Source organism: Pseudophryne corroboree, chromosome 6 (assembly GCF_028390025.1).
Source record: "Pseudophryne corroboree isolate aPseCor3 chromosome 6, aPseCor3.hap2, whole genome shotgun sequence".
In the NCBI taxonomy this organism is placed as follows: domain Eukaryota; kingdom Metazoa; phylum Chordata; class Amphibia; order Anura; family Myobatrachidae; genus Pseudophryne; species Pseudophryne corroboree.
The window spans coordinates 292,349,649-292,362,079 of NC_086449.1; the positions used below are offsets into that span (position 1 = coordinate 292,349,649).

Here is a 12,431-nt window from a genome sequence, read left to right on the forward strand (position 1 = left end):
GGGACCCCTTCAATCAAGGGGTCTTCCCCCCCCCAGCCACCCAAGGGCCAGGGGTGAAGCCCGAGGCTGTCCCCCCCATCCAAGGGCTGCGGATGGGGGGCTGATAGCCTTTGGAAAAATGAAAGAATATTGTTTTTTCCAGTAGTACTACAAGTCCCAGCAAGCCTCCCCCGCAAGCTGGTACTTGGAGAACCACAAGTACCAGCATGCGGGAGAAAAATGGGCCCGCTGGTATCTGTAGTTCTACTGAAAAAAATACCCAAATAAAAACAGGACACGCACACCGTGAAAGTACAACTTTATTTCACACCTGCCGACACACATACTTACCTATGTTGACATGACGTTCGTTCCACTTGTCCAAGTAGAATCCGGGGTACCTGTGAATAAAATTATACTCACCTTAATCCAGTGTCCAGGTTATAATCCACGTACTTGGCAAAAAAAAAAAAACGAACACCCGGACCAAACGGACTGAAAGGGGTCCCATGTTTACACATGGGACCCCTTTCCACGAATGCCGGGACCCCACGTGACTGCTGTCACAGAAGGTCCCTTCAGCCAATCAGGTAGCGCTACTTCGTGGCACTCTGCTGATTGGCTGTATGCGCGTCTGCTGTCAGACAGCGCATCGCAAAGCCTCTCCATTATATTCAATGGTGGGAACTTTGCGTCAGCGGTGAGGTCACCCGCGGTCAGCGGCTGACCGCGGGTAACCCCACCGCTACCCGCAAAGTTCCCACCATTGAAACTAATGGAGGGAACTGTGCGATGCGCTGTCTGCCAGCTCAGACGCGCATACAGCCAATCAGGTGAGTGCCAGGAAGTAGCGCTTCCTGATTAGCTGAAGGGACCTTCTGTGACAGCAGTCACGTGGGGTCCCGGCATTCGTGGAAAGGGGTTCCATGTGTAAACATGGGACCCCTTTCAGTCCGTTTGGTCCGGGTGTTCGTTTTCAGTGACGAGGGGGGCGTGGCAGTCGGCGGGTCAACATAGGTAAGTATGTATGTGTCGGCATGTATGAAATAAAGTTTTACTTTCATGGTGTGTGTCTCCTGTTTTTATTTGGGTATTTTTTTTCCAGTAGAACTACAGATACCAGCAGGCCCGTTTTTCTCCCGCATGCTGGTACTTGTGGTTCTCCAAGTACCAGCTTGCGGGGGAGGCTTGCTGGGACTTGTAGTACTACTGGAAAAAACAATATTATTTCATTTTTCCAAAGGCTATCAGCCCCCCATCCGCAGCCCTTGGATGGGGGGGACAGCCTCGGGCTTCACCACCCTGGCCCTTGGGTGGCTGGGGGGGGGACCCCTTGATTGAAGGGGTCCCCACTCCCCCAGGGTACCCCGGCCAGGGGTGACTAGTTGGATATTTTAATGCCACGTCCGCAGGGCGCTGTATAAAAGTGACCCCCGGCTGTGGCATTATCTGTCCAGCTAGTGGATCCCGATGCTGGTGTAAAAAATACGGGGGACCTCTACTCTTTTTGTCCCCCGTATTTTTTGCACCAGCACCAGGTGCAGAGCCCGGTGCTGGTTTTAAAAATACGGGGTATCCCATGACATTTTTCCCCCCGGATTTTTAGAACCAGGACCGGCTCGAAGAGCCCGAGGCTGGTTATGCTTTGGAGGGGGGACCCCACGCCATTTCCCCCCCCGTTATTTCCCGTTTTTCCCCGTTTTTTAAAAATCGGAACAAAATCCGTCAAATCGTCCGTTTTTCGTCAGCGGGACTGTCGAATCCGTTTTTCATTGAATATGGTCAATTTCGGCACCCACTTGCCGAAATTAGACGGTCGAATTGTGTCGAATTAAAAAACGGCCCGAAAAATTGCCGCGATTTGCCGCTAATTGCATATACCCCTAAAAGGCTGTAGCCACACTGGGGAGACTGACTGCATCCTCTTTATTGTTTACTAGTTACCAACCCGTCAAAATGACAGAACATAAAAGTAATGTCAGCGCCAGCTGCTGTGCGCACACATAACGGAATAACACTTGAATTGCCCCATCAGGTGCCATCTAGTGGCCACCGCCGTTCAAAACACTTGAATTCCCCCCACAGAGGTGAGGAGCGGCGTTAGCCTTTTATTATATAGGATATTTGCACCAGTTCTCCAGGAACCATAAAACATTCGCTCCTGAAAGATGTAACTGCATATTTATCGTTGATAAAGTACGATTGAGTGCTACTTACGTAAACTTTATTTGGCCTACGCTGGCCAACGTCTTCTATTATTCTTTTATTTATATGGCACTGCAAGGGTTCCGGCGCGCAGTATATAGGGGGTAAAAAAAAGTATATTAGAAAGTTCCAATTAGGTTACACATTGACTATTTACCAGAATAGAATACAAAAGAGCCTATATTATTATATATTATAGGCAGTTGGATATTCTTATGTGCATCCAAGAATTCCCATGTTTTCAGAAAGGATTTGGTGGAATTGTTAATGATGTGGTCATACATTTCATGCGGTACATGTATGAAATCCACTGTAGCACAGTTGCAGAAGAGCATAGTGGATTCCTCTCACAGCTGTTCCAGCTGGCAACAGAAATTAAGTAATGAATAAGTTTAGCTTGGTGTGGGGGCGTGGCCTGACCGGGTTGAAGGACAGCAGCATTTCTGCACAGCTCCCACCTCACATCTCATAAAGGCACACTTTCTCACTACTGCAGCCCTGAGATTGTGCTTCCTGCACTGACCCCTTTATCTCCAGCCATCAGCGGTCAGCTCGGCGAATCGCTGCGGAGTCGGGAGACGCTATTGGAGGTCTCTGCGGGTTGCGGCCTTCGCCTCCTGTCAAGCCGGGGACTCGATTTTCGCGGCTGCCCGGCGGCTGAGCTCCACGCCGGAGATCGCGGGAAAACGGACCCGCGGGCGCCGCGTCTTTTACAACTGGCAGTCTCACAGCACCTGTCTCCCCCTCAGGGGCCCAGCGGACACCACTGGCACACAGGACAGCTTACCCTGCTTCACATCAAGGGAGGTGAGAATTTCATAGAACTGAAGTACATTCATTCTGGCCTTTGCTGCTGCGGCAGCCATTTTAAACTCAGCTATCAAGCTCTCTCCAGCATATAATCAGCATATCTCCCAAACCATTTCTCACTCTCCCTCCTGGTGCTGGTTTCTCCCCTTGGCAGTGTTGTGGGATATCAAACACCTCACATTGGAACTGCAGGAGCATATATCATTGGCTGGATTTTCACCTCAGTTTAATATATAGCTATAATTCTTATCACTGTAGCTGCAATACTCCTGTGCTCCCGGTCTGTTGCTGCCTGTGGATTTTATCATCATCCAATCCTCCCCCACATTTCCTGTGATTTCTATATCTATAAATCTGAATATACCAATTGCAGACCCTGTGATTTTCTGTATTTTGTGGCGAAACCTGCGGTGCTGCTGGTCAGACCATAGTCCTTCGCTACAATACGTATTGAGATTCCTATTTGCTCTGCCAGGGATGCATTCACAGGAAAAATCATCCACGAGATTTGATATGTAATCGTGCTTATACAATGCGCAGATAGCCTTCCTTGCAGGCCTCGGCTGGATCAATTAGTCATTTTCATTACAACTCTGTTACTTGCCTCTCTGGTCCAAGCTACTGCTTATATGGAAAAATACCTCACATCCTCTGCATCCACGCAGCCTCTCCAACAACGCCAGGAGAAACGTAGAGCTGACGCAAATATAACTTCTGACGCAGACACCATGGTTTTGTCTCCAGCTGCCAAAAAGTCAGTAGCTCCGCCAGACTCATATGTTACCTACAATGACGTGGTGGAGGCAATCAAGGCGACTATGGGGCCATTATTATCACAAGCAGTATCGGATATCACCACGCAATTAAACCGACTCACTCATCGTGTTGAAGAAACGGAACACAGGGTCGGCACCTTGTTTCAAGACGTTTCACAGCTTACTCGGGTAGTCCCCAGACTGGAGAAGGACAACTATCATCTCTGGAATAAGGTAGACGACCTGGAGAATCGATCGAGAAGAAATAACATCCGCCTCGTGGGTCTTCCAGAATCAGTGAAGGGCCCAGCACTAGCTCACTTTGTGCGTTCTACCCTACCAACCACCTTGGGAGTGGAAGCTGAATGCCGCGACCTCTTCGTAGAAAGAGTTCACAGAGTGGGACACCAGTCGCCCGCTACTGCTAATCGCCCACGGGTTGTCCTTTTCCGTTGTCTCAACTATTTACATAAACAGACATTGTGGTCAGCCTCCCGCAACAAGAACCCTATATTATGGGAATCAGCTCGGTTGTACCTCTTTCAAGACTTTTCAGTTGAATTGTCTCGAGCACGAAAGGCCTTCTCTCCCATATGCTCTCGTTTGGTTGCTGATCACCGAAAATTCGCTTTGATGTATCCAGCCAGACTTCGAATATTTGATGGAACGTCCTACAAAGACTTCAATACCCCCCGCTGATGCCGAAGCCTTCTTAGCTGAAGCCGGTAGTACTTCATCTCAAGCAGACATTACTGACCCTCCTTCTACCGCCCACTAATCTAAGATTACTCCACTACTCCTCCGCATGGCTTTTGTTCATTGAACATGTTTAGGCTTATACGGGTATCTTTCTACATATCCGGATGTTAAGGCCTAGGTTTAACTGTTATTGATGTTATCTCCTAATTACAGTTGAGGCCTACACAATTTATTTTTGTTATAATATGCTTATTAAGGCTTTTCAAGCGCATTGTACTTTATTGTCTTACTTACATATTACCTATCCTTCTCCTAAGGATGTTGAAATTATTTGTTCTGTTATGCATATTTTATTCGTCATTTTTCCCCTGTCCGTTTGTTTGTCTTTTCCCTCCTGTTTTTTCCCCCTCCCCCCTCCCCTATCTCTTTTTGATTGACAGGTTGAGTCGGGATGTTCCTTTCTGGTCCTTGTTCAACACCCCCATCACCTAAATGTCAGTACGAATAGGTACATGGAATGTGGGAGGGATCAACTCCCCAGCTAAAAGACGTAAGATACTTACTTATATCTCCAAGATGAAACTAGACATTGTTTGCCTTCAGGAGACACATTTAACTCATTCTGAATCACTGAAGTTGCAGATATTGGGCTGGAAATTATTAGCAGCTGCTCCATTCAACTCCAAATCACGCGGAGTAGTCATTCTAGTCAAAAAATCCTTACCCATCTCTATCTCTGCTTCAGTGATCGATCCTGAAGGGCGTTATCTAATTGTAGAAATTTTACTCAATAAGTCCCCTTATGTCCTCTGTACGATATACGCTCCAAATGTCTATAGGAAATCCTTCTTTTCCAACTTACTTGCCAAATTGTTACCTTATAGCTCTAGCCCTCTCATTTTATTAGGGGATTTTAATCTTATTTCCTCCCCTATATTAGACAAATCCACCCCACAAAAGTATCCCTCCATCCTCCCAAAATTAGGGATCCCAGCCCTTTCTGAACAACTCTGCCTGGTTGATGTTTGGCGTGCAATGCATCCGACCGACAAGGACTATACGTGCCTGTCTGCTGCGCATCAAACTCTTTCTCGCATTGATTATATTTTATTGGCTACCTCCTTATTTCCCACAATACATGATGCTTCCATTGAACCTATAGGTTTGTCAGACCATGCTCTAGTCTGGATTACATTGCAGACCACACTAGATAGAGGCACTTTTAGACTCTGGAAATTTCCTAATTATTTGTCTCAATCCTTTACATTTCGCCAGAAAATAGAGGCCGCATGGATGGACTTTAAGCATACTAATTTGGATTGTGAGTCCTCAAACCCTTCTTTATTTTGGCAAACGGGTAAAGCATTCCTTAGAGGTGTAATTATCTCATATGTTGCGGCTGAGAACAAACGTTTAGCCACTTCGTATTTGGACTTACAATCCAAATTGACTGAGTCTTATCAAGCATTTAAATCTGCCCCTTCACCATCTAATAAACTGGCTTATACCACAGCAAAAACTCACTTTGATGAATATTTTAAATGTAAAAGCGAACGATCACTTTTCACTACTAACTACAAATTCCATAAATTTGGTAACAAGACAGGACGCCTTCTTTCCAATCTTCTAAGAGGCTCGCAGCCGCAAATGCTAGTTCACCCCCTCCATCGTGATGATGGCTCCTTAACAAACTCGAGTGACCAGATCACTGATATTATGAAATCTTTTTACGAAAGAATATATTCTGATCCTAACCACGACAATCCTCCCTTACTTATTAATGATTCTTCTCATTCCTGGACGTTTCCCTCCCTCCCACAGTTCCCTGAGGAATTTTCACATATATTGGAAGCCCCTATCACCATTGACGAAGTCACGAAAGCTATTCAGTATTCCAAACCCATGAAAGCCCCTGGTCCGGATGGCTTAACAGCAGAATTATATAAGACTTTATTGCCTAGGTTTGGAGAAAATTTAGTGGCGTTCTATAATAACATAATCAGTACTCAATCTGTGCCTCTTTATTTCAACTCGGCAATCATTAAATTACTCCCGAAACCGGGAAGGGATTTATCCCTACCAGGATCTTATAGACCAATTTCTGTACTAAACTTTGACTACAAATTGTTTACCAAGATCCTAGCAAACAGACTGAAACTATATTTACCCCAAATTATACATCAGGACCAGACAGGTTTTATCTTAGGCAGACATTCAGTTGTCAATGTCCGTAAAATCTTGGCAATGATTCATCACTCGATTTCTATTAATTCTGCTCCCCCTAAGATGCTTGTTTCCTTTGATGCCGAAAAGGCATTTGATTTAGTAGATTGGAACTATCTTTTCTCCACTTTGCGTTTGTTTGGTTTCCCCCCCATTTTCATATCCACTCTACAAGCATTATACCATTCCCCCCAATCACAAATTTCCTGCAATGGCTCTCTCTCGTCTTCTTTTTCTATTTCCCGTGGAACAAGACAGGGTTGCCCTCTATCCCCCCTTTTATTTGCTCTAGCCATAGAACCACTGGCGATCGCAATACGTAACTCAACGTCAATTGAAGGCATCACTATCCGGTCTAAACAACTGAAGGTTTCATTATACGCAGACGACATGGTTCTTTTTCTTTTCAATCCATCTTCCTTTCTCCCAGCTGTCCTAAACCTCATTTCCTCTTTTGGATCCGTTTCTGGCTATAAAGTCAACCTAGATAAATCAGTGATTCTCACTATCCACGGCCCACCCTCGTTTTTTCAATCACTTCCTATTCTTCAGTCCTTTCATATTTCTTAGTCCTCTGTTAAGTATCTAGGTATACATATATCAGCTGATTTATCGGACCTTTATAAACTTAACTTTACCCCAATCATTGCCAAGATTAAAAACTATCTAGACAGCTGGATGTCTCTACCCATCTCCCTCCTAGGCAGATTAGCAGCCATTAAGAGTGTTCTATTCCCAAAAATCTTTTACGTAATGCAGATGCTGCCGATTAGACTTCTCAAGAAAGATGTACAACTTTTGAATTCTTTCTTTTCCCGCTTTCTGTGGCAAGGGAAACGTCCTCGAATAGCCTACTCCAAATTACGACTACCCCGTAAGCATGGAGGCCTCGGCTTCCCTGATCTAACTTTATATTCTAATGCGATATTTTTTCGTTATGTTAGTGACTGGTTACTCGACACTAGTTCTTACACAGATAGTCATCTGGATTCTGCCTTACTCTTTCCTTATTCTCCAAATGCCCTGTTACACTCTAAATTGTCGGATATTCCGACTGTCATTAAAAATAATCCCTTATTTATGGACACATACCGATCCTGGATTATAATTAATAAGAAATTTCACGCTAATCCTAGCTATTCCCCGTACATGTCACTGTGGGGGAACCCTGCTTTCCCCCCTTCTTTGTCTAATGCCTCTTTTCTCCAGTGGAAGGATAAGGGCTTGGCCTCGACAGCAAAAGTATTTGACCCTGGTGGCAACTTATTCTCGTTCGCCGATCTCCAATCTAGGTATTCTGTCCCATCTCATCATTTTATATGTATCTCCAAACACGTCATTATATTCAATCCCTTCCCACACCTTCGACCACAGATAAAGCGATGTCAACATTTGCTTCGCTTCTCAAACTCATCTCCTCTGTACCATACAAAATTAGTTTATTGTATGAACCCCTAGCTTCCATTTCCGCCTCATCCCACTGGGAATCTTCATTACAGAAATGGTCCATAGACATCCCGGGTATCAACCTAGTATCGGACCTACTTGCGCAATATGAAACATCGCTAAAATTTTTGCAATCATCTTATTTACAGGAAGTCCATATTAGAATGATACATAGAGCATATATCTCCCCTGCTCAAAGGAGATACATGACAACCCTTGAAACCGGGGCTTGTATTAAATGCTCAATGTCTCATGCCACATTTATTCATTGCGTATGGGAATGTGGTAAAATAAAAAAATTCTGGAATAAGCTGATCTGCTTGATCAACTCCATGTTCTCTACCACCGTACTCCCTGACCCTCTAGCATGTCTATGTGGAAATTTCAAAAACTGGGACTTGGGCCCAAACAAGAAAGAAAAACTCTGTTTATTAATCACAATTGTTACGGTTGCAAAAAAGATCATTCTTATCCATTGGACCCAACACTCCGCTCCCTCCATATCAGAAGTCAAATACAAATTGTTACAAATTATATTACGATAGACGCACTACTATGCCTGATATTGAACATGGAGTTGAAAAATGTTACCATAAATGGGAATATTTTATTAATATATTAGACGTACATTCGCAGAATCATATTCTTCAATTGTTTGAAAACACTTCATGGAACTTACTTAGGAGACTTTCTTATGACGCAGGACCTTCGTCCTAGGTTGACTTAGTATCTACTTAGATTTCGGCTGACAACATAAACCTGTCAGGATAGAACACCGGACCTAAGATGATTTATTTTCCCTCTCCTCCTCTTTCCCATCCCCACTTCCCCTTTATGTGTTCGATGTACCCCCCCCCCCCCCCCCCCATTTGGTCTTGTTTTGCTTAGTTATGTTCTCACAAGTGTCCAAACTTGATTGCGACATTTTGGCAACTGTCAAGTAACCTTCTTTTTCTTCCACATTGTTATAACTGGTACAGTATGCTCTGATTGCAGTATATCTAGGGAAGACCTTCTTTCCTTGACTATTGTGAGATATGCATGTACATTACTTTCTAGTTCTCTGTTGTATAAATGGACTTTCTATATGCTTTTTTGGCTCATCTATTGCATAATCTGAACTGTCCTATATTTGTTTGAAAAATTTCAATAAAATATATTTGAAAAAAAAAACAAGTTTAGCTTGGTGTTTTGTACAGCAGCTCTGTATTGTTGGAGGGGGACCTTTTTTTGTATTTTCCATCTGGAATAAGCACGCTTCCAGATTTCAGGCCTGTGCTCACCATCCAAGGTCTGCCTAAATGTGGATTCCAGATCATGTGGGTCAGTAGATATGGTCCAGGGATAGACAACTCAGCATACAATGTAGAAGTTAAACCTTCTGTCAGAGGGTTGGTGCAACCAGGGAATTTCAAAGCTTTAGGTGACCAAGCTATTGAAAAAGGACCTTGTGACGAATGAAAGCTTCTGCTGTGAAGGAATTAGTAATTGTGTTTGCAATATAGATGTAAAATGCTTTTTAAAAATTGTGCAAACAACTTTGTATAAGCCCTAACATATTCAAACTTGACTCAACAGAAGTCTCTTATGGAACTAGGGACACAACTCATTTGTTCCACTCTCTCAACCACTCTACAGCACCTCCAACTGTGCAGTCTCTTCAGTGTGAAACTTCGCACTTCAAAGGCCACACACTTTTAAGTTTCTCTTCTAAAGGCACACATTGGTTCAAACAAAAGTACCACATTTTTTGACACATTTTGCAGAATAAAGAAAACGGTGAATATTTTTTTGCGTGGAAAAACCATTTTGCATCTTACAACTTTTGTGCATGTACCCATGGGGTAAACATGTAAATAATTTATTCAGCCTAGAAAATAAACTGAATGTTTTGATAATTAATGTATAAAAACAATGGGGCATTAATTGAACATTTACAGACTTGGAGTTATTGACATACATTAATAGATACCTGGTAAACATTTATAGCTTGATATGGAAACAGTTGAGAACCTCTAGTGGTACCACATAGCTTTAGCGAAGGCCATACACATTCATTTATTCTGGGACTAAACACGAGCCTTGGAGTATCTGTCGAATCTTTTCGGCATCGGATTTCACATTCAGATTGTCAGGGTGAATCTTGAGGGCAGCTTCATAATCTTGAAGACCTATTTGTTAGATACAAAATAATCTAATATTATCTACAAAATAGCAGAGCATGCATGTGTGGCTAAATTACACGTCCCAACAGTCAACGACAAGACCAAGCTAAACTTGACTGGGCTTTTTTATTACACAGATAGCCGATCTTAAGGACAATTTAAAAAAGGTTTATCATGCTTGCGCCAATTCATATGTGGGTAAGTGAATAGTTTTGTGCATCCCTATAGTTACGACTGTAGTGGTACAAAGGGTAATTATTTTGACAACAGGATGTCAGCATGGTCTGAATGCTGACAGGACACATGTCGGCAATCACAACGTCCACATGAACATAATGTTGACATGTATCGAAAACTGATGTGAAACTATCTGCACAAAATAGGTTAGGTGATGTATAGCAGCCTCTGAATGACTCGGTTGCTTTTTCAGCTAGTTAGACAAATGTGTTTTAAGCTTTAGCAGATGCTACAGCAGTATTGGTGGGTGGAGCTTATCCATCCAGGACAGGGTATAGGGTAGGGGTAGGACAGATAAGGTATGGTGAGGAAGGGATGTCCTCACAAAGCCACAACATATTTGGTTGCAAATGGTATTAAACACAACTTATTTTATGGTATAAAATCGATAATAATGCCAGGTAAAATCAACATATAAAATATATTTAAAATGCAGTTCCAATCCTCTTAAGTTCTGGGAGAGGCTCAAATACTGATATACAAGTCTTGCACAATTTAGCTATGCTTGAACGGCTACGAAACAGTCCATCCAGTTAATAGGTCACACCTGACCAGTCATCCAAATACAGAAAAACAAAGTGTGTCATTTTATGTGTACACAGTCCAGATTTCAGCTGCTGAATTCTACTGCTGGTGCTCAGTCAGACTGAGTAGAAGCAATAAGTCAGTCAGTTGGTGCCCACTCTCCCAGAACAACCGGAAGGCTTGAAAAATCGGGTGACGCTCCCGGAAGAGTGGGCAAGCCACCCACTTGCAGCCCCCCTCGTAACCCCCCTGATGCCACTGTTCAAAGTATGGCATATATTGTGTGTGCTGTATTCAATAGCAAGTAGGTGTTCCCTGATCCTTCAACAAGCAGAAAATCAGCGATTAAAATACCCCTGTGTATTGTCCACAATTTGCTCTGCCCGTCGCTGCTGTGCATTCCCCTGTACTGTGGAATGCAAGCGGCTGTGTCCGGTTTCTCCTGAGCAGCTGTTTCTGGTATTAGGGGGTCTCCGCTCGGTGTATAGGAATCCTCCACCCAGGTCCACCCTACAGGGCTTCGTCATGCTCACATGGGGGGTCATTCCGAGTTGTTCGCTCGTTATTTTTTTGTCGCAACGGAGCGAATAGTCGCTAATGCGCATGCGCAATGTCCGCAGTGCGACTGCGCCAAGTAAATTTGCTATGCAGTTAGGAATTTTACTCACGGCATTACGAGGCTTTTTCTTCGTTCAGGTGATCGTAATGTGATTGACAGGAAGTGGGTGTTTCTGGGCAGAAACATGCCGTTTTATGGGAGTGTGTGAAAAAACGCTACCGTTTCTGGGAAAAACGCGGGAGTGGCAGGAGAAACGGAGGAGTGTCTGGGCGAACGCTGGGTGTGTTTGTGACGTCAAACCAGGAACGACAAGCACTGAACTGATTGCAGATGCCGAGTAAGTCTGGAGCTACTCAGAAACTGCTAAGAAGTGTCTATTCGCAATTCTGCTAATCTTTCGTTCGCAATTTTAATATGCTAAGATTCACTCCCAGTAGGCGGCGGCTTAGCGTTTGCAAAGCTGCTAAAAGCAGCTTGCGAGCGAACAACTCGGAATGACCACCATGGTCATTATTATTCATATTACTTACTGGTTTAGGGTTATGTCAACATGCACAATGCCGACACTATGACCAAGCTGGCATTCTGAATGCAGACATGACATACCAAATCCTGATGACAAGTACAACTACTTGTTATAGGATATTCCTGAATATGCTACCAATCATTATAGGATGTCAGATTGAATAAAATGTAAAAATAATCCTTTGTGTTGCAGTATACGATCATTTAAAGAGCTGCAAAGGTTGGGTTTTTTTTTTTTTTTTTTAAATTAGGTATTCTTTATTCAAGTTTTCAACGCACAGTTACCAAAAGAAAAAAAAAGTA

General features: G+C 43.5%; 1 protein-coding gene across 4 annotated transcripts in view; it reads right to left on the minus strand.

Annotated features, from left to right (window-relative positions):
- Positions 1 to 9,940: 9,940 nt before the first annotated feature.
- The window catches only part of DNAAF4 (dynein axonemal assembly factor 4), a 105,704-nt gene continuing 103,213 nt past the window's right edge, over positions 9,941 to 12,431 (minus strand). For all 4 annotated transcript variants that reach the window (XM_063926133.1, XM_063926131.1, XM_063926132.1 and 1 more), the window contains exon 9: positions 9,941 to 10,288. In XM_063926133.1, coding sequence (XP_063782203.1) covers positions 10,176 to 10,288 — 113 coding nt within the window. In that variant the 3' untranslated portion in view covers positions 9,941 to 10,175. The remainder of the gene's footprint in view (positions 10,289 to 12,431) is intronic.